Source organism: Gopherus evgoodei, chromosome 1 (assembly GCF_007399415.2).
Source record: "Gopherus evgoodei ecotype Sinaloan lineage chromosome 1, rGopEvg1_v1.p, whole genome shotgun sequence".
NCBI lineage: Eukaryota > Metazoa > Chordata > Testudines > Testudinidae > Gopherus > Gopherus evgoodei.
Window position 1 is genome coordinate 340119827 of NC_044322.1, and position 26434 is coordinate 340146260.

General features: G+C 41.0%; 1 protein-coding gene across 5 annotated transcripts in view; it reads left to right on the plus strand.

Annotated features, from left to right (window-relative positions):
* Window positions 1-26434, plus strand: part of NAMPT (nicotinamide phosphoribosyltransferase) — a 57519-nt gene that overhangs the window by 930 nt on the left and 30155 nt on the right. For 2 of the 5 annotated variants that reach the window (XM_030550794.1, XM_030550877.1), the window contains exons 2-3: window positions 24225-24327; window positions 24721-24877. The exons of 1 other annotated variant lie outside the window; for it this stretch is intronic. In XM_030550794.1, the coding sequence (XP_030406654.1) occupies window positions 24225-24327; window positions 24721-24877 (260 nt within the window). The remainder of the gene's footprint in view (window positions 1-24224; window positions 24328-24720; window positions 24878-26434) is intronic. 2 more of the 5 variants (XM_030550968.1, XM_030551044.1) reach the window with 1 other exon arrangement.

A 26434-nucleotide genomic window follows, 5' to 3' on the forward strand; every position in this document is an offset into this window, starting at 1 on the left:
GCTGCCTGGCCAGAACCCGCCTTGTTCCAAAAAAATACACTAGCCGGCTATAAAGATGGTGTTTTGGGGGATCCCAAAGAAGGGCTGTGTAGAGAAAATTGTAAAACGAATGTTATTGAAAACCCCTTGCTCGTGTTACTGACAGCTTCTTAAAACAACTGAAAATGTTCCATGTCTAGTCTTTTCACTGAGCTCCCCACCCCCCTTTCATTCAACTTCGGACAGTGAGGCTGTGCTGGTTGGCTTCACGTTTGTTTCGTTTCTGGTGGTGATTTCACAATGCTGTAAAGGGAACAATCAATGCTAACATTGGGTGTCAGATTCTCCGGGTAAAACTTCCAAACCCAGCTCCTTAGCTGCTTGCCTTCTGCTGGAATGAATAAGAGTTATGACTAAATAACCCTAACTGATTTTGAATATCCCAACCTTTGTTCATTTTCCCCCAAAATCCAAATTTGGGCTGTGAGTTAGTTAACAGCACCCTTAAATTTTTCTATTATTGCTAGTATGTTTGTAATTTATAACATACTGTGTTGTTTTCCCTAAAGCTTTGTTCAGTCTCACTGTAGAAGCTGTTTGAGAGATGTATTGCTTAGGATCTGGAGGGAAGGATCTCATTCTAGAGTAGTGAAGAAAAAAGTATTTGTAACTGTTAAACTATGCTTAGACCTGGTCTACACTAGAAAATTAGATCAGTTTACCAAGTCAGTTAGGGGTTAGGGCTTGTTTGCACTTAAAATGCTTCAGCTGCATTGCTGTTGCCAGAGTGCTTCAGTATAGACATCTACACCCACAGAAGGGTTCTTCTGTCAGCATAGATAATTTACTTCCCTGAGAGGCGATAGCTAGGTTGATGGGAGAATTCTTCCATCAACAGAGCACTGTCAACATGGGGACTTAAGTTGGTTTAATTACTCCACTCAGGTGTGGATTTTTTGCATCCCTGATGGATGTAGTTAAACCAATCTAATTTTCTAATGTAAACCAGATCTTAGTGAAACTGCTTTCAACCATGTACGTTACCCTTCTAGGAACTACGTCAATGAATTTACCATGTCTCTTTTGGGGAAGGGAGGGGTGTAGTAGAGTGATCAGATGTCCTGATTTTATAGGGACAGTCCTGATATTTGGGGCTTTTTCTTATATAGGTGCCTATTACACTCCACCCTCTCCTGATTTTTCATACTTGCAATCTGGGCACTCTAGGTGTAAGTGAACCAAGTTGGAACTATGTTTCAGGCTAAACACCAGCAGGTCTCAAATACTGCTCTCTAATAAATTTAAAATACTGTTCAGAATCTTTGTGGTGTGGGTGTAAATTGTGCTGCATGTACTTAAACTCAATCTGTGCTGGATGTTTTTTCTTATATTTCCACTAGTGTAGCTCCACTGGTGGTAGCAATAGTAGGAGTGCTGGTATAATAGTCAGTTAGCCAGTGTTTAACAGCTGTGTTGTTTAAAATGCTGCTGACTGCCTGTGCATCATCTACACTACGGATTCCAGTTCAAACTGTCAGAAAAGGCTAGAGTAGGCCTGATACTCCTTAACATAACTTAAAGCTGGTAGTTTAGACAAAGGTTGATACTACAGTTAATGTCCTTCATTGTATACTAGATACAATTGGAAACCTCTACTTTTTCTATATGATGTAAGTTTTACTATTTGTTATATGCCTACCTCCTAATAATAAAAAACCTGTAAGAGCTGTTGTACACTATATAATGTCCTTTACGGTATGGACACCTTATAAAATGGATCATAATTCAGCCTCCGAGGAAGACGCCACCTCTGGTTTAAGCTGCTTACTTAGTGTTCCAATGCCAGTGGATGACTTCCAAGCAACCATTGTCAGTGACACATGATTATTTAGCAAAAGCCAGCATGAACAGAATTTATAATCTGTCCTAAATGGGGCAAAACTGTTACTGAACTCATTTCTAGTGGAGAGCAGACTCAGCAACTGTCAGCCCTTCCCTCTACCCAACCATGAATCTGAATCTGAGTTTCATTAGCTTTAGTGAATGTAATGTGAAGAGATTGGGGTGGGGGAGTGAGAGGGACTTAGTAGCTCTCTCCCATGTAGGACTTTAAAAACAAGTACTGTGAACTGGAATCAGATCTTTTGGTTAAGGAACACCATGTGAACAATCAGCATGTTGTCACTATTTCCTCTAAAAACATCAGTATCTCATACGGTATGGTAGGAAAGTCCTGTTGGGTCACTGGCCAGTCTATCAAAAATTAGGGGTGGTAGAGTATTAAAAAGCTTTTTTTTGGCATAATTATTCTAGGTAACAATTAACATTTGATGGATGGATCTCAGAGCTTTGCTGCAGGCTAAGCACAGTTTTCTGCAGTGCTGAGTTGCAAGGTCAATTTAGCATTATAAATTGGGCCCCAGAAATATGCAGCAAGTGTTCCTAGTTTTTTGAAGCAGGAAACTAAGTATCTTGTCCTTTTTCCACACCAATAACAAGATAAATATTTATATAACACTTTACACTGTATGACACTAAAAACAATTTGCAGAAATAAATTAAATTTACTATGTTTCACATAATCACACTCACTGTTTTCTTGCACACCTGCATGTGTTTTGCCTTCCTGCAGTTAGTCTAGTATAATATAGTCCAGCTCTGCCTGCCTCATTCTCAGTATTGAGCAACCTGTTGGATGAACTGTGGAGACATGGACTGTGTACAGGGACCAAGATCAAGAAGGTAGCACATGCAGGCTTAGAGGAAAGTGGTTCTTACTTTTTTTTTTAAATATATAAGGTATCACTTTTAGCTCTTGTCAGTAATTGCTATATCGCTAAATGAGATGTTTAGTTAATGTTGGGGCATATGTGTCTTGCAGAGTGAAAATGTTCCCTTTTAGTACTTGGTTTATCATTGTTAAATAAAGTTTTCAAGGGTTATTAATGTGGTATTACTTTGTAAACATCTCTAAAATGTCTATTTAATTTAATGTCTATTAGGGATGGTCTAGACAGTATTTGGTCCTGCCATGAGGGCAGGGGACTGGACTCGATGACCTCTCAAGGTCCCTTCCAGTCCTAGTGTCTGAGTCTGAGTCTAAACGAATCCTCAGTGTAGGGGAGAAATCTTAATGTGGCAAACTGAATAAAGAAATTTGTATCTGTGAAAGCCAAAAGCAGTTTCTGAAAACTAAACTTTTTAGTTTGTGTTAAATCATTTGTAATATCTTAAAGCTGAAGATACATTGTTATGGTTTTACTGTGAAACAACATAGCTGAAAAAGGGCAAAGTTCTTCTGATTTTAAATGCTAGCAGTTTTTAACTAGAGCGTCGCATACTCTGTTGCTTTTTCTAGGCTGACCACAATGTGTGGAGCCCCTGGTGTGTGTCCATTCCCACCTCACAAACTCTGTGTGCCTCCCTCTTTCCCCTTTTATTTCAGGGACTCCCCTGCAACTCCCTCTAATCTGTGCCTGGGGCTCTGTGCCCCTTCGTTTTCCCCATGCTCACCATGGTAGGGGCTCGTGTGGCCCTAATTGTCATATGCCAGGGATTGTATTGAGGGGGGCCCACAAAACCCTTGTGTGGCACTCTGTACCTGAAGACAGCATCCTGGAACCCCTATATTCACCACCGTCATGTAATTGTTTTGTAAAAAGTATGCCTTTGTGAGGTATCATTTAAAAGTCTTGATCTGCTGAACACTGATAGCCTGTTGGGTTCTATGTATGGTCTTTGGATGTGAAGTTACGACATTTTGTTGTGTTACTGAAATATGTTGTGAGGTTGGGAACACCCACAACTAGCCTTTCAGGTACAATAGTGGAGTAGCCAGACCTGCTGAAGGGAATCCACACTCCCAACAACCATCTCAGAAAGAGCATGTATATAATGGAGGCAGTTTGACTCGCCTCATAGCAAAAGATCTTTTCAGCAAGCTGGAAGAAGAAACTATAAAAGAAGGGGAAATGACCTCATGACTCCCCTTCACTCCCCCCACAACTCAACACCTGGAAACCTGTCTGGAGGACAAGGACTTTGAACTGGGAGGGTGGTCCTGGGCTGGAAGGCAGTTCTAGCCTGTGCCTTGAAGACCTGTAATCTGTTTGTACCATCTATCAGGGTGAGATACTGCTTGATTCAAATCCTGTTAGTTATATAACTCAGACTGCAAATTTACTTTTTTTTTTTTAGGTCTTTATGCTTATTATTTGATCTTTATGTTTACTACCCATAATTGCTTAAATCTATCTTTCTGTAGTTAATAAATCTGTTTGATATTTTACCTAAACGAGTGTGTTTTGGTTACAATTCTTGGGAAATTGCCACTCAGTTTACAAAGGCTAGTGTGTGTCCTCTTCACAGTGAGGTAGGGGGTAAACTGGATAATGAACTTAGACTGATCAGGCAAAGCTGGGGAGCTGGGGGGAATTGGCTTGAGCCTCTCTTTTGTTCTAGTGGCTGGGAGAAGCATTCATGTAACTCAGTTGGGTGTGTCCCTGCCTGTGGATGTCTGTGTAAGTGCAGTACCTGCCAGTGGTTCGTAGCTTACCAACAGCTTCTTGGTGTGAGAGGGAGACCCCAGGTTGGTGGAACAGTTAGCTCAGCTGTCCTACATCCAGGTTGCACTCTGAGAACTCCTTGGTGGGTAGATTAATGGGGGAAGACAGAACTCTTGACATGGGTGTGTCAGAACCCCCGGCATAGGGATGGGGGTAGGATGAGGACATGGAATGGGATTCCCCCTAGTTTTAACATGTTTCTTCAGAGATATATTACCTTGCATTTGGTAACAATGAATTGTATTAGGCCAGAGGTTCTCAAACTGGGGGTTGGGACCCTTCAGGGGATCATGAGGTTACTACATGGGGGCGAGCGGGTCATGAGCTGTCAGCCTCCACCCCAAACCACACTTTGCCCTCCAGCATTTAAATGGTGTTAATATATAACAAAGTGTTTTTAATTTATTGGGGGGGGGGGAAGTCACACTCAGATGATTACCATGTGAAAGGGGTCACTAGTACAAAAGTTTGAGAACCACTGCACTAGGCATTGTGCTGCCTGCTCACCTGGCTTTATTAGACCATCTGAAGTTTATCTTCTCTAGTCTTTATTATCCAAAATAAGTTTTGTCATCAGTAAATTTTTCTACCTTGCTGCTTATCTCCTTTTCCTACTAATTCTTGTACACAACTATGGCCATGTATACACCACAAACTTAGACAAACATAAATTACATTGGCATAGAGCCACTGCAGTTAGTGTGTCACTCATGCGTGTGCATAGTTGGCTTCTTGTATCCGGGCTGCGCATGCTCACCAGGATTGCTTGTGTCAGTGCACAATGTGAAACACCATGAATAGGTATGCTAGTGTGCCAATCACCTTCTCTGAAGCATTATCTTTTGGGAAATTTTGACAACACAGGGTGGGGCAGAACAAATCCTTATTGGGAGCAAGGGGGTCAAATCCCCATAATGCCATCCATATCCCATATATATATTTTTTTTTTTAAAAAGTCCCACCCTGCAGCACTTTTTGGTGTCTGATATCTCTGACAGAAGCATGGAGCCTATCGTCATAAGCGTTGGAAACACAGGATGCACAATCCTTCAGTATTTGTAGAGCCTTAGGAAGAACGGCACTGGGGGACATGATTATTTCATGGAGGACTGTTTGCTGTGGGACACATAGTGAAAACTAATTCAAGGCTTTTGATGGCATTCATTGAGCAGCAGAAGATGGTGGAATGATGCTTCTGGGCGCAAGAAACAAGCACTGATTGGTTGGATCACATTACTCATTGTCCCAAACTTACATTATAGTGGATACCAAACTTTCAGATGCAGAAGGCCATGTTCCTGCATCTGTGTTCTGAGCTCATGCCAACCCGCCAGCTTGGACACCAGAATGAGAGTTCCGCTCACAGCTGAGAAGTGAATGGTGATTGTATTGTAGAAGCTTGCAGTACCGACTTGGTGCCAGTTAGTGGGCATTCATTATGGAAAATCCACAATGGAGGCTGTTGTCATGCAAGTATGCAGGGCCATTAGTTGTCATATGCTGTGTGGGACTGTGACTTAGTAACATGCAGGACATAGTAGATGGCTTTGCAGTAGTGGGGTGCAGCAGGGGTGACAGAGGAATAGATGGCATGCATATTCCTATTTTGGCCCCAGCTTACTTTGTCACTTAGTACACGAACAGAAGAAGCTAGATTTGTGTGATTAAACAAATGTTGGTGAATCTCCGGGGACTCTTTGCCAGTATCATTATGGGTTATCGGTGAAGGTGCATGACATACATCTTTAAAAACACAGGATTGCTTAGAAAGCTGAAGCAGGTCCTCTCCCTCCCCCCCCCCCCCAACTAGGGGATTACCACTGGTGAGATTGAAATGCCAATAATGATGCTGGGGAATCCTGTCTACCCCTTGTTCCCCTGGCTTATGAAGGTGTACAGTGGCCACATTGACAGCGCTAAAGAGAAATTCAGCTAACAGCTCAACAGGTGTGGAATGACAGTTGAATGTGCTTTTGGTGTATTGAAGAGATGCTGGTGGTAGTGTTCACTCACAAGATTGGATCTCAGTGGAAAAAAAATATCCCAATGGCTATAGCTTGTTTGTTGTGTCCTACATGATATCTGTAAGGCAATGGGGGGGAATATTGCTGTTGTGATGGAGGAGAGAGATGAAGTGGCTGTCATCTGAGTTTGAACAGCCAGACACAAGGGCTATTAGAAGAGCTCAACGCAGAGCTATGTGGCCGAGAAACGCTTTGAAAGAGCACTTTAACAGTCAACCACAGTGATGTGGTATGTTTGTGCTCTACCTGGCCCTGAAGTTTCAGGGCCTGCAAGGAATTGTGTGGTACTTGATGTACACTTACAATTATTAGTGTGTTTGTCACTGATCCTATGAGTGCTGTCACCTTGCACAATAACAAGTAGTTGGTGTTTTGAGTAGTGCTAGCCATTCTGTAGTGTATCTTCTGAAATAGTGAATTAACTTCCAATAAAAAAAAATTCATACCAAAACTAAAAAATACAGTAAAAACCTCTGAAATAAATGAATTGAACAGAACTTAACAAGGGGAAAGAACATTCGTGTCCATTTTAGACCACTTTGGCTACCATACACTGATTTGTGAAAGCCACTGTTGGTTTATCTGAAGCTTTGGTTGTCCTTACTATTCCCTGGCGTGGAATGGGAAGTATAGAGATGTGGCCCATGATGGCATGTGGAATGTTCAGGAGTGTAAGAGGCTGTTGAAATGGAATTCTCCATTGACTGCAACAGGAGGGGAACCTGTGCTTGTTGAACTTGTAGGTCAACAAGAGTCTGCAGCATGTGTGTTTGCTGCTGGAGAAGCCCCATCATGTCCTGGTACATCTCCTTCTCTGTTTCATGCTGTGACTTTTCTCCTGTATGCTTGTTCCTTCTCCATATTGTCTGCAGTATTCACCATCCAGGTCCCTCTGTTCGTGGTTTGGTGTAACGCTGGCTTGCAAGATCTTGACAAACATCCTCCCAAGTCCTCTTCTTTCTCTTCCTTATCATGGTCAAATGTTCAAGGCAGCAACAGGAGCAGCTACAGATAAAACAGAGTTAACTTTTGCTTTCTGTTATTACTATTAAGAGTCAGAATTCCTTCCTTTGCTCCCCATAAATTTTAAATAAGACATGCTTATGAGAGTTCAGCTTAGGAGCACCTCGACGTTGCACTGCTGTCCAGTCCCATGGTGAGTATGGCTGAGGAAGGAATTGCTCAATCACGTGAAGCAGTACAATTTCAGCCTGTTCCCATGGATCTGAGTATATGGAAATGTCACTGAGTACTGGCACAATTTTCCACATGCAGTGGTGATTTTTCTGATTTCTCGCTCCTGAGGGTAACAAAGGCACAAACTGCACAGCTGCTGCTGGCTTCCTGGAGCCGCTTGGGCCTGTACGCTGCTATCTTGTTTACTGCAGTGGTGCCTGCTGAAGTCTGTGTAGACTGGCATGGAATAATGTCCTATCATGGAGGAAGAAATAAGGCTGCTGTCCCTAAAACTTTTGGAGGACTGCAGAATATCTCTGTGAAAGTTTTGTTTGTTTGTTTGTTTGTTAACTCTCAGGAGGCTACAAGGTACTTCCCAATGTACATAAACAACTTGTTCTGCAAGTCCTGTCCCATCCCCCTCACCCCCACCCCAGTCCAGTCTAACCCAACAAGGATATGAAAAGTGGATACCAATTCTATCTTTTTGTTTTACCACCTTCTCATATGAGTAAAATAATGAAAAATCTATACCTGTGTCCTGCTAAGTTGGGCAGGGTAGCATCTGTACATTTAAACATAGTAATGAAATATACATTCACACACTTACCCAAGGTTCCTTCCCCTCCAGTCCTGCCATCTGAGATTGATGGTTAGACTGTGGTGGAGACTCCAAGGGTCCTAGCTTGTGGAATAGCTGGACCCCGCCAGTTGCATGTGCCCCGCCTTTCTCCTTCTCTTTGCTGTTCACAGAAGGGGTCTTTGACTCTGGCTCCTCGAAGGTATCCGTAGTGCTCTGCAGGATGTTTGTGGAATCTGTCAAGTATGGCATTTAGCTCTTGTAAAAGCAATAGGCCTGCGGCTTGGCAGCAGATAATCTGTTGATCTCCCTGGCTTTGTGATATGCTTGCCAGTATTCCTTCAGTTTCATGCTGGTCCCTGTCATATCCCTACATTTGCATCCCCCTCCAATGTAATTTGATCATAGATGTCAATGTTTTTATGAGTGGATGGTACTTGTGCCTCCATAGTCTCTGGCTCTCCTGGACCTGTGGGGAGAAATATTCCTGTCTACTCCAGGCAGGAGCACATTCTAAAGCATATAACTGGCATGGTTGTTTGAGACATTGTATGCAACATAGGAGAACTAGTAGGTGTGCTCACTGGGCAATCAGGAAAAGAAATTTCAAAAATGCATAGGAGTTTTAAAAGGAATGGGGAATGGCTTCCGTCTCCATGACCCTTGAGCAGTGAGATTCACAGTTGTGACCACAGTGGTTTGTGTCAGGCATTCTGGGACAGCTGATGGAGGACTGTTAGGGTCACCATAGGTGTCAGTGTCTACACTCATCCTGAGACAACCTCAGTAGTTCTACTTTGGCTCAATGCTGTTCAGGGAGGTGGTTTTACTGCATTGCTGTAATAGGGCACATGTGTCAGCTGGAGACAAAGTTGAGTGTAGACACCTGCACAACAAGGTTGATGCAAGTAGACTTACATTGACATAACTTTGTAGTTTAGACCAGTGAGGGACTCACGTTAATTTCTTTGCCCTAATAAAAATTAGCCATTTATTCTTAACCAGTTTCTAATTCATGATGGTGTATAACTTCCCACCCCATGACTACACTAGTTTCCTTAATAGCCTCTGGTAAGGAACATTGTGAAAGCTTATCTGGAACTTCAAAAACAAACACAAATAAACAAAAAAAACGTTGGTTCTTTTATTTAGCCATTATTTTGACAATTTATAAGAATTCTAATCAATTGGAAGAGATACAATGATTTTTCTTCTTACAGAAGCTTGGTTTGTCCCTGTCATCACATTAAATACTAAAATTTAATTCTTAATCATTATTCCAAGCAATTTATATGGTATTGAAGTAAAACTCACTAAATTAACTGTAACTACTCAGAAAAGCCTGATTTCAAACAATAAACAAAAAAAAGAGGGATCATGGGAATTAAAGATGATCACATTTGCCTCACTTGTCCTCCAGTGTTCTAAAAGGTTTTAATTGGGAAATTGAAGAAGTCCCTGCTCTGTTGAAATCAGTGACAAAATTCTCACTGACTTCAGTGTGACCAGGATTTCTCTCTGAATATTTTTGTTTAGCAGCTTAGCCGCATCATTTTTAAGTCCTTTTGGAACTGTGGTTCTGGTGACTTAGCTTTTAATGTGTTGCTTCGTTCTAGCACCATTCTTACACCTCAATTTCTACCAGTATCCCCTCTTCATTATATAGAAAGTTAGGTGTCTCCCAGCCAGAGATGGGGAAAAAAATCTTTCTCAAGAAAATTTCACCCAATTTTTTTTTTTTTTGATGCTCCAAAACTCTTTGTGAATGTATGTCAAATTTGACAAATAGTTTCAGCCAATTTAAAAAGCCAGGGGGTGGCAGGATTCCTTCAGTGTTTCATTTCTAAGGGATTTGGTTCAAAATTGACCAATTTAAAAAAAAGAACTTGAAAATATCTTGTTTGCAATAAACAACAAAAAAGTGTTGAACTTGACCTGACGTTTGTTTTTTAATTTGAAATGAAATCTTAAGTTTTTCAACTAAACAAAACATTTTAAGGAAAAAAATTGGTTCTGTTTAGAATCAAGCCAGAGTTGTTTTTCTGGATTTTTCCATTTGGTCCCTAACCATAAAATCCATTATTAGTTCAGATCTACCCCCAGAGTCTTTACTTAGTGTCTGTGCAATGTCCTTATCCTCCATTTTTCTTAACTACACCCTTTATACTGTTAGTCCAGCAGGCCTGGCCTGCTGATTCTTGCAGGCTACCTGTTTTTTTAATGTGCTTGGAGATTCTTATGTACTTCTGTGTCCTTGGCTACTTGATCTTCAAACTCCTGTAGACCCTATTAGGCTTCCTATTTTTCATCTTACACTTGACCTGCCCCACAATTTTTGTAGTGGGGGTGCTGAAAGCCTTTGAACCAAACTGTAAACCCTGTATAAGATGGAAACCCCTTCAAGCCATGGGCTTCTGCAGCACCCCCCACACCCTTAGTTCCAGCACTTATGCTAGCTGCTATAGTTTGATGCTCTTGTCTATTGACTTCACTAGAATTGGATCCCATTTTCTAAAGGATTCCTTTTTGGCTCAGATAACTTCTTAAAACCTTGTCACTTAACTTTACTGGCTTTCTCCCCCATTGGCTTCCTTTTTCCATTTGACAATCAGTTATTAACCACTGGAACAATTTACCAAGGGTCAGGCCTGCCATCAGGGGACGGGGGGGGGGGTGGGGGAGAAGGGGTCAATTGCCACTCGGGATGTGACCTGCATACCTGCAGGCTGCCTATCTGTAGCCCAGGTGGGAGCTACAGCAGCAAGGTATTGTAAGACACCCAAAGTTGCAGGATGTCTTACAATATTCCCTCCCTGGTCTGGGTTGCACCCTAAAATATCATAGTGGTGTAAGCACTGGTGTTAGTTTAGGTGGGTCTCAAGTACGATGGCTCAGGAATAGTCAAAGAAAGGTTACAGTTTTCTATTTGCTTATTTGGGGTGAGAGATGGGGAACAGAAGCAGGGACCATATAAGTAAAGAAATACATGCCAAACACACCAGAAAAACCTGGAAGAATTGTGTGCTAATTGCTGCCTATTCCATGGTGTGGAAAAAAGACAGGAATTAAGAAACCTCATGGATTATGACAAAGCCAATGGTGGGCTGGCAGTTTACCAGGACTTATCTGAGGCTGCAGGGTTTACAGCATTGGGAGGAAACAGATCCTCCAGCTAGCAAGGGAGGAGGGTGTCTGGGAGAGTGCAGGCCCCCAAGAGGTATGTGTAGGCCCTCTCTGTAATCTTGTGAGGTTTGACCCTATGGAGGTAGATATGGAATTTATTGACATTGCCAATTAATGGTAAAGTGAATGGTAAAAAATGCATAGGATGGAGATACTCTGGTGTGCATATCTCTCTGGTCAGGGAAAGTCTGGTTCAAAAGACTGTTACCTGGCCAGGAGGTAGAGCTTCTGGCACTGAGGGAACATAAAATTTCCATGTCTTTGGTTAAGGTTCATTTGGAACGGGAAGCTTTAAAGGGTGTCTTTACTGTGGGTGTGCTGAATAGTATGCCTGTGGAAATGCTTGTAGGAATGATAGTTTGCACATGACTAAGGCTTTTAATGTTGTAACCCATAATAAAAGGGAATATTGTGCTGAGATTCGAGAGGAAAATGGTAAAATCCCAGAAACTGCTGAGAAAAGAGACTAACGTGCTTCCTTGTACGCTATCACGGGGGGTGGGGGGATCAGCATATTACCAGATGTGGGAGGGGCTGAGGCCAGCTCCTGCATGGAAATAGTATGCCCTAGGCAGGGCCAACTTTAGGATGTGCGGGTCTTGATTCAAAAGAGCTGCTGCCGAAGATAGTGGTGGCAATTCGGCAGCAGCTCAATCGGTTGCTGCTGTTTCCAGCAGCACTTAGGCAGAGGGTCCTTTCTTACTTTGTGAGGGGCTCCTCTTCCAGACAGGGAATCGGGCGAATCAACCTAAAGCTGGCCCTGGCCCTAGGGGTGAGAGTGGAAGAAATTGACCTCTGTTTCAGAAGAAGCTGTCCCAGTTGTCAGTTGCCAGCATTTTGAAAATGAACAAAAGGGATACCCCCATTCTAGAGAGCATAAGAGGATGTCTCAGAGAGAGACTCCCAGAAAGGGGAAATGGGAAAGATATTTTGAAGAAAGGAGACGCTACAGGGAAGCTCCTGTAGAAGAAACCAAAAGCCCTCAAAAACAGTACAAGCAGGTAACTATGCCTGGCCAGGACTGTGGGGAATTAATGTTTCTAGCACGTGATTTTCCTTTTGCCAATCATTTGAGGGCAAGAAAATCTGAGAAGTTAAAGAAAAATTTCTTCAGGCCCAGGATACAGAATGATGAATTATTATTGCAGGTCTTGTGAATTATGACAGAAAAGGGGAAAGACCTTTCAGACAACAGAAAATTCCCATATGCTCCTGGCCTGTGAAAGAACAGGCATTTTATAGGGTAGCAGTGGACATTGTGGGTCCTGTGCCTATCCAGAGGGGAAAGAAATATCCTGTTGGTAGTGGATTTTGCCATTACATATCCTGAAACAGTTGCTCTGACTAACATAGAAGCTGATTCTGTGACTAAAGTCTGGTTCACTATTTTTAGCAGAGTGGGTTTCCTTAAAGGGATTTTATTTGACTGTGGGTTGTATTTCATGTCTCAGCTATTCAGTGAGCTATGGAAGTTATGTGGGGTGAAACAACTAATGGCTGCCCCATATCATCCAGAGGTAAATGGTCTAGTGAAGCGATTCAGTAGAACTCTTCAGTCTGTGCTGGGAATGTACGCAAAGAAGAGTTCAAGACGGGGACGAATTGTTGCATTATTTGCTATTCTCTTACAGAGAGGTACCCCAAGAATCAACTAGGTTCTCCCCCATTTGATCTTCTACATGGAAGGAATGTGAGAGGACCCTTAGATCTCAGACTCCTGGGAACTGGACCCTGAGGCAAAAGAAGAACAGTAATAGAGTATGTACAAAGGTTCAGAAGAGAGTTAAGACATGCTGAATATTGTTCAAACTAACCTCAGTGACAGACCAGACAAAAGGTGTGCTATGATTACATGTAAATACTCTTTTTTGAAATAGGAGGTTTGGTGTTCATCTTAAGCCCTGTGGGAAAAAATGCAAAATTATTGGAAGGATCTTTTGAGGTACCAGGAGAGGTGAATGAAGATGCATATTAAAAAGTCTCATGGTAATGCTGTCCCACAACTAGTATATGTAAACAGACCCAAGGTTGCAGGGCCAGGGTGACACAGCCTCTCACTGGTCTGGATTGCACTCCGAAATATCATAGACCTGTGTCAGCCTAACTTCAATACCTGGAAAGGTACAAAGATACTAGAACAAATTTATTAAACTATGAATTTGTAAGCACCTAGAGGATAATAGGGAATAGTCAATAAATCATGCCCAGACAACCTAATTTCTGTCTTTGAGAGGGTTAGAAGATTGGGAGGGGGGTGGGTGCGGGGAGCTGTGGGTGTTGTACTTTGATTTTAGAAAGGCCTTTAACACAGTTCCACATGACATTGTCATAAATCAAATAGGGAAATAAACTGGTTGAACCACTGTACTCATAGTAGTTATCAATGGCTTACTGTCAAACTGGGAGGATGTATCTAGTGAGGTCCTGTACTATTAAAAATTTGCATTAATGGCATGGTTAATGGAATGGAGAATATGCTTATAAAATATCAGAGGGGTAGCCACGTTAGTCTGGATCTGTGAAAAGCGACAGAGTCCTGTGGCACCTTATAGTCTAACAGAAGTATTGGAGCATGCATCGGATGAAGTGGGTATTCATCCACGAAAGCTTGTGCTTCAGTACTTCTGTTATTCTATAAGGTGCCACAGGACTCTGTCGCTTATAAAATATGTGGCTACACCAAGCTGGGAGAGATTGCTAGCACTCTGAAGAGCAGGATTACAATTCAAAAGGACCGTGACAAATTGGAGAATTGGTCTGAAATCAACAAGACATAATTCAGTAAAGACAAGTGCAAAGTGCTACACTTAAGATGGAAAAATCAAATGTGCCAGTACAAAATGAGGAAGTACTGACTAGATGAAAACTGCTGGAAAGGATGTGGAGGTTATAGTGGATCACAAAGTGAATGACCCAAAAAAGATGAAATTGTGAAAATAGCTTTCATATTCTGGGGTACATTAACAGGAACGTCATGCAAGCTGCAGACTGTAATTGTCCTCTTCTTGGCACTGGTGAGGCCTCAGCTGAAGTATTATCCATTTCTGGGTGCCACTTTAAGAAGGATGTCCAGAAGAGAGCAACAAAAATGATAAAAGTTTTAGAAAACGTGACTTAGGCGGAAAGGCTTAAAAAACGAGTCATCTTTAGTCTTGAGAAAAGATGACAAAGGAGGGATCTGATTAGTCTTCAGATATGTTAAGTGTTATAAAGAGGATGGTGATCAGTTGGTCTCCATGTCCACCGAATGCAGGACTAGAAGTAATGACGTTAATCTGCAGCATGGGAAATTTTGGTTAGACATTCAAAAGTTTTTCCTAACCATAAGGATAATTAAGCACTGGAATAGGCTTCCAATGGAGGTCTGTGCATTCTCTCTCATTCAAGGTTTTTAAGAAGAGGTTAGACAAACAGCTGTAATGATTGATTTAGGTGTACTTGTGTAAGGATGCTGCTACAGGGACCCAACTGAGAGTGCCAATTCAGGACAAATTGCTTAAAACAGGGCAGTTACAGCCCAAGGCTGGGGTTCCTTTGCACACCACGGCAAACCAAACCAGCCAAACAAAGAAGACTTCGGTTTTACCCTCACTTGCTAACCATAAGTCACACAAGCAATTCCCTTAGACACTCCAGTTTCCCAGTACCGCCACCAGTACAACTCGTTATGGGGACGAATGTTATGAAAACCAATACCCCAGTAAAAGAAAAAAAGTTCTCCTATCCCCTAGGAGCAAGCCCGAGACCCCGGTCAATATACAAGTCAGATCTTACTCACAAATCACGCTGTTGCCAATCCTTTAGAATCTAAAATCAAAAGGTTTATTTATAAAAGGAAAAAGATATGAGAATTAGAATTGGTTAAATGGAATCAATTACATACAGTAAAGGCAAAGTTCTTGGTTCAAGCTTGTAGCAGTGATAGAATAAACTGCAGGTTCAAATTAAGTCTCTGAAGTACATCCACAGCTGGGATGGGTCATTCAGTCCTTTGTTCAGAGCTTCAGTTTGTAGCAAAGAACCTCCAGAAGTAAGAAGCAGGACTGAAGACAAGATAGGAGTTTTTAGGGCCTTTTTATGCTTTCTGCCCATAGGAGGACACCTTTTGTTCTTACTGTGGAAAATCCCAGCAGGAAGATGGAGTTTGGAGTCAGAGGCCATGTCTACATCTAAAATTTTGCAGCGCTGGTTGTTACAGCTGTATTAGTACAGCTGTATAGGGCCAGTGCTGCAGAGCGGCCACACTTACAGCAACCAGCGCTGCAAGTGGTGTTAGATGTGGCCACACTGCAGTGCTGTTGGGCGGCTTCAAGGGGGGTTCCGGGAACGCGAGAGCAAACTGGGAAAGGAGACCAGCTTCGCCGCGGTTTGCTCTCGCGTTCCCGGAGCCACCCTGCAAACCGCAGGGAAGGAGACCTGCTTGCTCGGGGTTCCGGGAACGAGAGAGCAAACCGGGAAAGGAGACCAGCTTTGCCGCAGTTTGCTCTCGCGTTCCCGGAGCCACCCTGCAAACCGCAGGGAAGGAGACCTGCTTGCTCGGGGTTCGGGGAACGAGAGAGCAAACCGGGAAAGGAGACCAGCTTCGCCGCGGTTTGCTCTCGCGTTCCCGGAGCCACCCTGCAAACCGCAGGGAAGGAGACCTGCTTGCTCGGGATTCCGGGAACGAGAGAGCAAACCGGGAAAGGAGACCAGCTTCGCCGCGGTTTGCTCTCGCGTTCCCGGAGCCACCCTGCAAACCGCAGGGAAGGAGACCTGCTTGCTCGGGGTTCCGGGAACGAGAGAGCAAACCGGGAAAGGAGACCAGCTTGATTACCAGAGGCTTCCTCCTTCCACGGAGGTCAAGAAAAGCGCTGGTAAGTGTCTACATTGGATTACCAGCGCTGGATCCTCTACACCCGAGACAAAACGGGAGTACGGCCAGCGCTGCAAACAGGGAGTTGCAGCGCTGGTGATGCCCTGCAGATGTGTACACCTTCAAAGTTGCAGCGCTGTAACTCCCTCACCAGCGCTGCAACTTTCTGATGTAGACAAGCCCAGAGGCAAGTCACATGTCCATGCATGACTCAGTTCTTTACAGGCAGCAGCCATTGCTCACATGCATCTTGAAATGTTCCCAGGAAGACTTCTCATGTGGATTGGAGTCTTCCAAAGTTCATTGTCAGTTAAGTGTTTCTTTATTGAGTGCTTAATTTGCAAATTCCTTTCTCAAGAAGCTGACCAAATGCTTCACTGAGGCTTCTTAGACTCAAAATCCATTGAGATACAAGTATATAGCCAATATTCATAACTTCAACTACAAAAATGATACACACACACAGATAGTATAATCATAATCAACAAATCACAACCTTTGTACAATATTTGCCGCAGATATAACAGTGGTTGCAGCAATGATCTATACAGTCACAGTTTGTCAATAACGTCACAACTTGGTCCTGCCACAGTGCAGGGGGTTGGACTAGATGACCCTTTGTACCTTCCAGTCCTATATTTTTATGATCTCCCTGGCTACTGTAGACTACAGCCTAATTGTGTAGCAAACCAATTTACAGTGTTCTAATTAAGATAAAAAAACCAAAACCAACTTACAAAGCTGTTAGGCCAGGCCAAACTGACATCTGTGCTCCCAGAGAAAGGGATTGTTTGAAACAATCAGGGTGCAATTGATTTAAATCATTAGTCAGGAAGACTCGATTTAATCATGGTTTTCTACATAAAAATGCATTCTTGTTGGTTGTTATACCCTTAATACATATTCTTCGCAACTCAGAGAGAGATGTAGGTTTCGTTTTTAGAAGGTACACACTATACATTTTTAAACAGTGATTTATTTTGAAAACTTCAGATAAGTTTTACAGCTATATCAGAAAATGAATGATTGGTTATTTCATTTACCAAAGATAATTGAAGCAGATAGTTCACCTCCCAATGACTTCTTAAATATCTCCAATTCAATAGGTTAATCATTACTATTTGGAGGATTTTCTTGCCATGCCGTTTTAGGAAGAGAACATCACCAAACAGACATTTAAATTGTTTTATTTAACTAAAACAATGTTAAGTATTCTGGATTTTTTTCTTCAACAGCAAACATAATAATTTAACAAAATAAGCATATGTCCCTCACTTCTCAAATTTATCTTCAGACTTCTCCTTGTCCAGATCTATTGCTCCCCCAACAATCTTCTATTCATTGAACTTTTTGAAACTTTGGACTTTTAGAGAGAGATAAGGGATTGACTTTTTTTTACCCAAATCTGCAGACACACAATAGAGTTGAGGTCTGCTATTTCTCACCTCTGTGTATTTAAAAACATTTTTGCTGTTAGCAAGCATGTTACCTCTGGAGAGACACATCCACAGTTTGAGAACTGCAAAACTATGCATCTCTGATGATATCTTCTAGACTGAGCCCTGAGTCCCATTGGGTAGATTGAAAGATTAACCTAAATAATCTGTACAGAAGCCTGTGGAACCCCATAAGATTGAATCCCTAATCCATGAACTATTGGACCTCATTTACAAAACTCTTCTTAAACATTACATGAATATATTGTCAAATGCTATAGAACAGGGGTTCTCAAACTGGGAGTTGGGTCCCTTTAGGGGGTCACAAAGTTATTACGTGGGAGGTCATGAGCTGTCAGCCTCCACCCCAACCCTGCTTTGCCTCCCACATTTATACTGGTATTAAATACATATATTTTAAAAGTGTTTTTAATTTATGTGGGGGGTCGCACTCAGAGGCTTGCTATGTGAAAGGGGTCACCAGTACAAAAGTTTGAGAACCACTGCAATAGAATTTATAATCCCTATTCCATGATGAGTTCTGTAAGATATATTATATCTTTCAAGTAAGATAATTTAAATTGTTTTTTTCCTCAAAAAGCATTTTATAAAAAATCCAATTTAAATAAAAATCTGACATTTAAAAAAAAATTCTTGTTTCCGGGTGGATAAAAATAAATGTTTAAAAATGATTTGGCTAACTGGTTGTCTACAGCTGAAAATCTTGCCAAACATGACTGCCTATTATTCTCCTTCTCCCTGTCCCAACTGCTGTTGAAACTGGTCACGTCAGTAAGACAGTGTATTCTAGCATCCATCACAATAAGGTGCCTATCATGCTAGCTTATGCTAGGTGTCAAACTCATCGGCCTTGTCGATGCTGGAGAAATTTTCAGTTACTACAACAGGGTCTGATGCAGGTTTAGTTGAACTTGTGGGAGTTCCAGTGTAAACAAATCGCTGCTGCCAGATATATATCTCTCTCTTTGGTGTACACAGAGACAACCATTTTTATCCTCTGTTAACATGTTTGAACCTTGCTAGGCACCAGGAATGATCCTGAATCTGGTTCTGCCTGGGGGTGTCTCAGGGATGTGTTAAAACAGTTCTGGAATGGTTAAAAGTGGATGGGCTATGTAGTTTTGAAAGCAGTTTCATTAACAGACTTAGTCTGTTGGGTTCCTCTCGATTATGCTAGTGTGGCATTAGCAGGTAGATGGCATTAGTTTTTTGTTTTATTTAGCTGCTGCTTAGGGCTGGTTTGCACACAGTTTGAGCTTCAGTTTAACAATCTAGTTTAGTTAAATTGGGTGTTGCATCAGAATCTTTGCTCAAATTGCATGTAGACAAAGTCTAAACTATCACCATGTCCTGGGCTGGTATACCCTTAAGGTAGGCAGGTAAGGGTGTTATAGCCCAGCAGCTGAGTCCTAATGATCACTGTAGGCCTCAGGGCTGCATGGACTAGTGGCTAGAGTCTATATGGCAGCTCTCCTCTGTGGGGCGTAGTGGCCAAGGGGAAATGGGCCACCTCCCAGGGGTGAGTGGTGGCCAGGGTAGAGGGGGGACCTGGGCCCTTCCTACTCCACCCAGGGCCCTGATAGCAGTGAGTGGATTCCTCACTTGGTCAGCAGGGATCCATCCAAAACATGCTGCCTTTGTCCTGGTTTCACCACTGGACCACTATCTAGTTCCCCTGGGCTACTTCCTACCCTATTTTCTAGTGCTGCCATCCACAGGTCTCCTGGTCTATGTGATCACCGGCTGGCGAAGGTCATAATGGCTCCGTCTCCTTTTGGGCTTCTGTGGGCAGCTGGGCATGCTCCTGGGTCTCAGTGTGTTTGGCATCTGGGGCTCCAGCAGCTCCCAGGAAGGAGCCTGTGATGTGCATCCTCCTTCACTGATCAGGGCAGACTGAGCTGGGATGCTCCCTTTATACTGAGGCTTCAGTTGGAGCAATCCCAGTAGTGGTGAGGAGATGTGGCCTCCTCTGCCTACAATATGGGGTTAACCCTTCTCATCTAGTGTGGGCTGGTACACCCCATCTCACACCACTAGTCTGATTTAACAGTGTGAGGTCATTGAGATGTATTTTCTTTTGAAGTTCCTTGCCTCATTATCTTGCATTTTTCTATTGAACAGCATAGTTACTTTTGATAACAAGTCTGTCATAGGTCATTTTAAATTTGAGTGCTCTGTCCCTTTGTATCAACACATCTTCATCCCTAAACAGTCACCTGCAGAGTCTTTACCATTTGCAAAATGTTTCAAGTTATTCCTCCGTGACAGAATAGTCAACAGTAACTTTTCCCTAAACTGGTCTGTTGGACACATGGTAATTCAGGTGAGATGTTCTCCGCATCTCACTCAGTTGTTCTTCTGATTGTAGGGTTTTTTCCCCAATGTCTTGCATTTTCTCTTGTCTACCTGGAAATGGAAAAAAGTGATTGTAACATTCTTTTGACATTTTTATAGTAATAAGTGCCATATGATACTGATTTTTATCGCTTTCTTCGTTGTCTGTATCTTTTCTGCAGTGTTTTTATTCACGAATGTTTTGTCCCTTTCAAAGCTGTGTTTTCTACTAAACACAACCCCTATGTCATTCTTGCTGACTGTCACAATGATGATTTACATTTACTTGTATCATGGTAAAGTCTACAGGCCCTAATGAGATTGAGGTTTTATTATGCTCAATATTGTACAGACCCTTAGTAAGATACAGTCCCTACCCCAATAAGCTTACAGTGGAATAGATGAGACTGAAAGGGTGGGATAAAGGAAGTGGTAGTGTCTGCGTTTTACAGATGAGGAACAGAATGATTTGGGGATTTGCCCAATTTCACTCAGGCAGAGCTTAAAAGTGAACCAGATCTCCTGAGATCCAGTTCCACATATTAACTGCAAGACCAGCCTTCCCCTCTGTTAACTTCTAACGTGTTAATATAGTTCGACTGTAATAAACAGTTGGAAAGTATAGCACTTTAAGGCTATGCAGTTCTATTTTTCTGAACACCGAAGTGTGCTAGGCACCTAACAAGGACACATTCTGTACCCTGAAGATCTTTCAGTCTTCAAATAAGACAAAGCAAGTGAGAACAACTAACACTGTGAGTTTTAATATGTGGGAGGGAGCATATGTTTTGTGTTTCATGCTACCAGGGCTGCCTCCAGGCACCAGCTTATCAAGCAGGTGCTTGGGGCGGCAACTCCGGAGTGGGGCCGTACTTTCAGATATTCGACGGCAATTCGGCGTAGGGTCCCTCACTCCCGCTCAGAGCGAAGGACCTCCTGCTGAATTGCCGCAGATCGCGGGCAAGACTCTTTTTTTAGCTGCTTGGGGCAACAAAACCCCTGGAGTCGGCCCTGCATGCTATAAATATAATGCAAAGATTGCTTAAATATTATATGTCTTAAAATGACAGACATATATACCTTGTTCAATTCATTTAAATTATTTCTCAGTACCCAGTGATCAAGATAAGAATTTTAGCCTTAGAAATTTAATTGAGCTTGAAATTTGTCAATGACTTTTTAAAATATTTGAGGCAATGTAATTGACTATTACATTACACAGCATTTCTCTGTGAAATATAACTCTCTTCAAGGCTTTAAAACTAAATGGAAAAGTTTTCTTTGCAAAGCAGCTTGGTATATATCTTCAGGTAAGGGAACATTTTTTCTCAAAGAAACTTGAGAGGGGAAAATCCATTAAACTTGATTGCTTTTTTTTTTGTTTTTTTTTTTTTTGTTTGTTTTTTTTTTGGAGACTTTAATAGTTTATAGATTTAAACTGTCAATGAAGGATTCTTAATTAACTGGATAACTTTTTTTCTTTTTTTTTCAATCCGCATACATAAAGAACTAATCTGGTTATTATTAATCCTGTCTGACTTCAGCCTGCAAGCTGTAGTTTACACTTCTCACACCTTGTACTGTGATCACATTGCATATTTCAAGCTAAGCAACGTTGTGCCCATTCAGTATTTCTTTGGGAAACCTCTAAAGAACACTTTCTGTAGATGGAGCAGGAAGTAGTGTTGCCAATTCATTATGACAGTGTTCTCATTAGGGTTGTATATACACTGCACAGTTTACAGCAACATGACTGTGCCACTAAAGCCTTGTTGCTGTAAGGCAGGCACTGTAGCCACTCTTTGTCATCAGAAGAGAGCTTTCCTGCTGACAAAATAAAACCATCCCCAACGAGGGGCAGTAACTTTGTTGGCGGGAGAGCATCTCCTCCTGACAAAGCGCTGTCCACACCAGGGCTTTGCATCAGTAAAACTTTTCAATTGGGGTGTGGTTTGGGGGTTTTTTTGTTTTTTGTTTTTTTTTCCACATCCTGGAGCAACAAAAGTTTTACAGACCAAAGTAGTGTAGACACAGAAGCAGCTTGGGATCCTTCAGGTTGCTATACAAAATCTAGGTACTAATAGATACTGGATCAGAGCCCAGTATAACTATAGCTAAAATAGTAGGTGCAAATACTGAATTTCAGTATGCACACAAACTTAATATCCATCATGTTACGGTGATGTAAACCCACAAAACCAGAAAAATGCCTAATGACGGATCTAATTCTGCAAATTTACGCACACTAGAAAGTTAATCACATGATTAGTTCAGTATGCTTCAGTGTGAAACTGTCTGGCACAGAATATCAAACATCCAATATCTTGTAATAGCCAAACCTGTTAATGGCTCCATGCATCCTCTTTTCTTAAAGATCAAGTAATATAATTTTAGTGGTCAAACATACTTGTTTATATATAAACATTAAGTGGAATTAAGAGTTCAACTTAATTTTTTCAAATTCTTCCGATTTGTAGCACTTTTTCTTCCATACAGATGTGATTACGCTTGAAGAATTGGTCAATAGGAGTGGCAATGTCTTTAAATCCTATATAGAATTTTCTGACTTTCCAAATTAAAACACATCATTTTCCTTTGGCTGAATCTAAAAGTCCAGTTTTTTGTTTCTGGTTCTAACATCAGAGATGATACACATTCTGCATTTGGAGCAATTGTGTTTGATGTTTGAGCCAGCTTATGATCCTTTAGCTGTATTGGTTCTGCAGCACTTTCATTAGTTGAAGTAAATGCAGACACAAAAATATTCCATTATGCTGTCCATGCTTAAAATTTGGGGTTTGAATTTTCTAAGGCCAAAGATGAATAAAAACGTACATTTTTACACTCTTTGATTTATTAAACATTCCCTTGCAGCATTGGATACCAAAACACAACGGCATTGTGCTGGTATATGAAAACCGGAAAGTGAAACTGGCCAGTCTAGTTCACTGTCCAAGCTGAGTGAAATTCAAAAAATAGAACAGCATAAGTGATGAAAAGGAAAATTGGATTTTTAAAATCTTTTAATCTACAGTTTTAGTAATACAGGTAAGGGAAAAATTAAATATTTAATCTTGAAAGTGTCAGATACTTATTGTAAAAATAAGCTGGGAAACACTTTTCTAAAAAGATATAATAAAACAAAAAATACTTAGAAACCATCACTCAAAATCCTTTTAATTTGGAAGTAGTAACAGGGAAAATGTTATTTCTAATATCTTGTTCAAGCCTAGAAATCTGTCAGTCTTCGTAGAGATATGCAAACACATCTTGCACTTTTCCTTCAATTTTCTGTTCTGAGCAGTGATGACACCTCTCCTTTCTTATATTTTTTTTCTGCTGCAAAGCATGTAAGCGTATATTAGTGTATGTATGGTGTATAAGTACGTATTCTGACAGACAAAAAAAAATTGTGAAAATTAGCTGATTTCTTATGACATTTAGATGGTAGAATCTGTAAATCAGCCCAAACTTTCCAATTTACACCATTGTATACCCTTCCTATCTCGCATGCAGTTGTGGATTGTATGTGTAATTTTAAAAGGAATACCAGCTTTGAAAGTTAAAGGCTAAAATGGCCCATCTATGGGAAAGGAAGATCTAGTTAGACTTGAAATGTAATAGATCTGTATAATGTACACGCTAAGATAGAATGCTAGGTACATTTATAACCATTTGTGTTCAAATGGTCAGCTCCCACTAAACATTCACTATTGGAGTGGAACTCCTAATCCCTGGTCTGTGCCTGAAGATCAGCCTTCATGGAAAGTTTTGAGAAAAATCCCTTTAGTAATTTCAGTGGGAAAATGCAACTCTTCCATTGAAGAAGAAAATCAACTCACTTATTTAACACAACTAGCAGCAATAACAGGTTTGAGAGCTGGCATAGACATAAGCAGAGCTAGAAAAATCTACTCCTCTGTTCACCCAGGATAGATGAGAAGCTTTTTTGGGTTAGTGCCGTCAGCTTCTTCAGAATCTGAACTGCTTCAAGAATTGTTTCTAGCCTTATGACTGTGATAACCTGCAAATGTGAATTGAGCATAAACCAAAGCAGTGCTAACTTCTCAACAGGCAAACATCTTCCATTCCACTGCTGCTACCAGATTTGCAAAGACACAGCAGAACGAAAACTGACCAGTCCTGTCACTTTTCATTGCTGCTATTCAAAACCCAGGTCAGTTTCACTCTGCTGCTATAGGGAAACCTACTGTAAGAGTAGAAGCAGAGGTGGGCACTAAAGCTATTCACTAGACAGAAAGATTGAAAAACAGATGGGGGAAGGAGTAAAATAGGAGAAATTGGGTTGAGCAATCAGAAATCTGAGGGAGAGGTAAACTGGTAGAGATCCCCCACCCATCCTCTCAGCTACTAGTATGGATGTAATGGGGAAATGAGAGAATGTTCCTTATTTCTAGCAGCCTGAAAGACTGGGAGTCATTCCAAAGTCACATGTAAAGATGGTACTCTGCTGAAAACTCTAACAAGTCTTGTTCATTTCTGATCTTTTATTGTCTGTCCTGTGGTGATTATACGTTTTGAGCTCTTACTGAGGTTTTTCTTAATGTAGGTTACACATTATAAGCAATATCCACCTAATACAAGCAAAGTTTATTCCTACTTTGAATGTCGTGAAAAGAAGACTGAGAACTCCAGATTAAAGAAGGTGAAATATGAGGAAACAGTTTTTTACGGGTTGCAGTACATTCTAAATAAGTACTTAAAAGGTATTTGTCTCATTATTTCAGATAAAACTTAAATCTCCATATTTTTCTCCAAATTTCTTGAATTCTAATAGTTGAAGCAGTTTATTTTAACTCTGTGTTGTTTTTAAAATTTGAAGTCTCATTTTATTCTCGTGACTCTCAAACGTGATGTCGTCTTTTGTAAAACGATCTTCTACATTCAGTGCCTTCTATTTTTGTTAGGTATCAATGAGATAATCAGCAAACTAAAAAGAATAACAAGTGTTTTTACCTACAAAGATGTTACCGTGTTTTAGATGAATGGTCATCTGAAACATCAAAACTTGAAAAAGATCAGAGCCAAAGATAAGTTACCTGGAATCATTAAAAATGGTAGCAACACCATTCTCTTTGAGAGTCAGTTAAGATTTGGAGGAAAATAAGTTTTATGTTCAAAACTTAGAAAATACAAATTGTACATTTTTCAATTAGTTATATGCATGTATTAGTAACTTGTGTTTTAGTGTGTTTGCCTTTAAATCTAGTAATGGTCTATAACAGGATTTTAATTGTTGACTGTGGTAGCTAAGTGTGCATTTTTTTTCCAGACCATTTAAAGATGTACATCTTACAACTTCACATTCCATTATAAACCCATATTTGTTGGTACAATTATTTTGTTTTTGCACTTCAAGTAAATACCATCTATTTTGATTCTTCCTCTCATTCCAGTTTCTGTTATACCAAAAAATCCTTTTCCTACATCATTGTTCACAGACTGAGCAAATCTTAACCAAGACTCCAATCTCCATTCTTGCCAAATGTTGGCACTCCAGTAAAAAATCATTTGACAGTCCCATCTCATTCACTGTGAACCTCCTCTTTTTGTACCTCCTTGAAATAGGAAAAGTGTCCCAAAATAATCACAGCATGATTCAAATCAGTATACTTGGTCTTCAGAATCTCATTCTGGGGTGGGTTGTCAGAGGTTAGTTGACCTTACTATAACAGCTTCTATAGAGCGCTAAAGAATTACAGGACAATATTAAACTTAATTCATTTTAGCATTTATGGAATGTGTCAGGTTAGTAGTCCTGTAGGTTGAAGTCCCCTGTTTAGCACAAAAAGAGTATGACAGAGGCAATATCATTACAAGCTTCCTTAGAGTGTCCTGCTAAGGTGCCTCAACCCTGTTTTGAAGAGATCATCAGTGTGGAGGAACATAGCTTAGTATCCACGCTAATCCAGACTTTCTGTGCTTTGCTGAATGTTGTGACTCCTTCTCAGGGAACAGTGTTGAGGGCATCAACTCATTCCATGTAGATGCTGACCAACATCAATTGGTAGTGACCTCAAATTATTACCAACCTGAGCTGAATTTGAACTACTAATCTATAAGTGAAAGGTCTTCTGTTCCCATACCAATTTTCTTAGCCATCCTGTCTCTCTTTTAAGCATAGCATTCGTTATGACAGGATTGCCCTCCAAAAGCTTTTTGTACACAAAGTAACTTTTTTATGTCTGGGAGGAAACTTTGATAATAAAAGCTTCATCTTTTATTTATTCATAAAGAGCTGCTTAATAATGCTTGGCATTAAA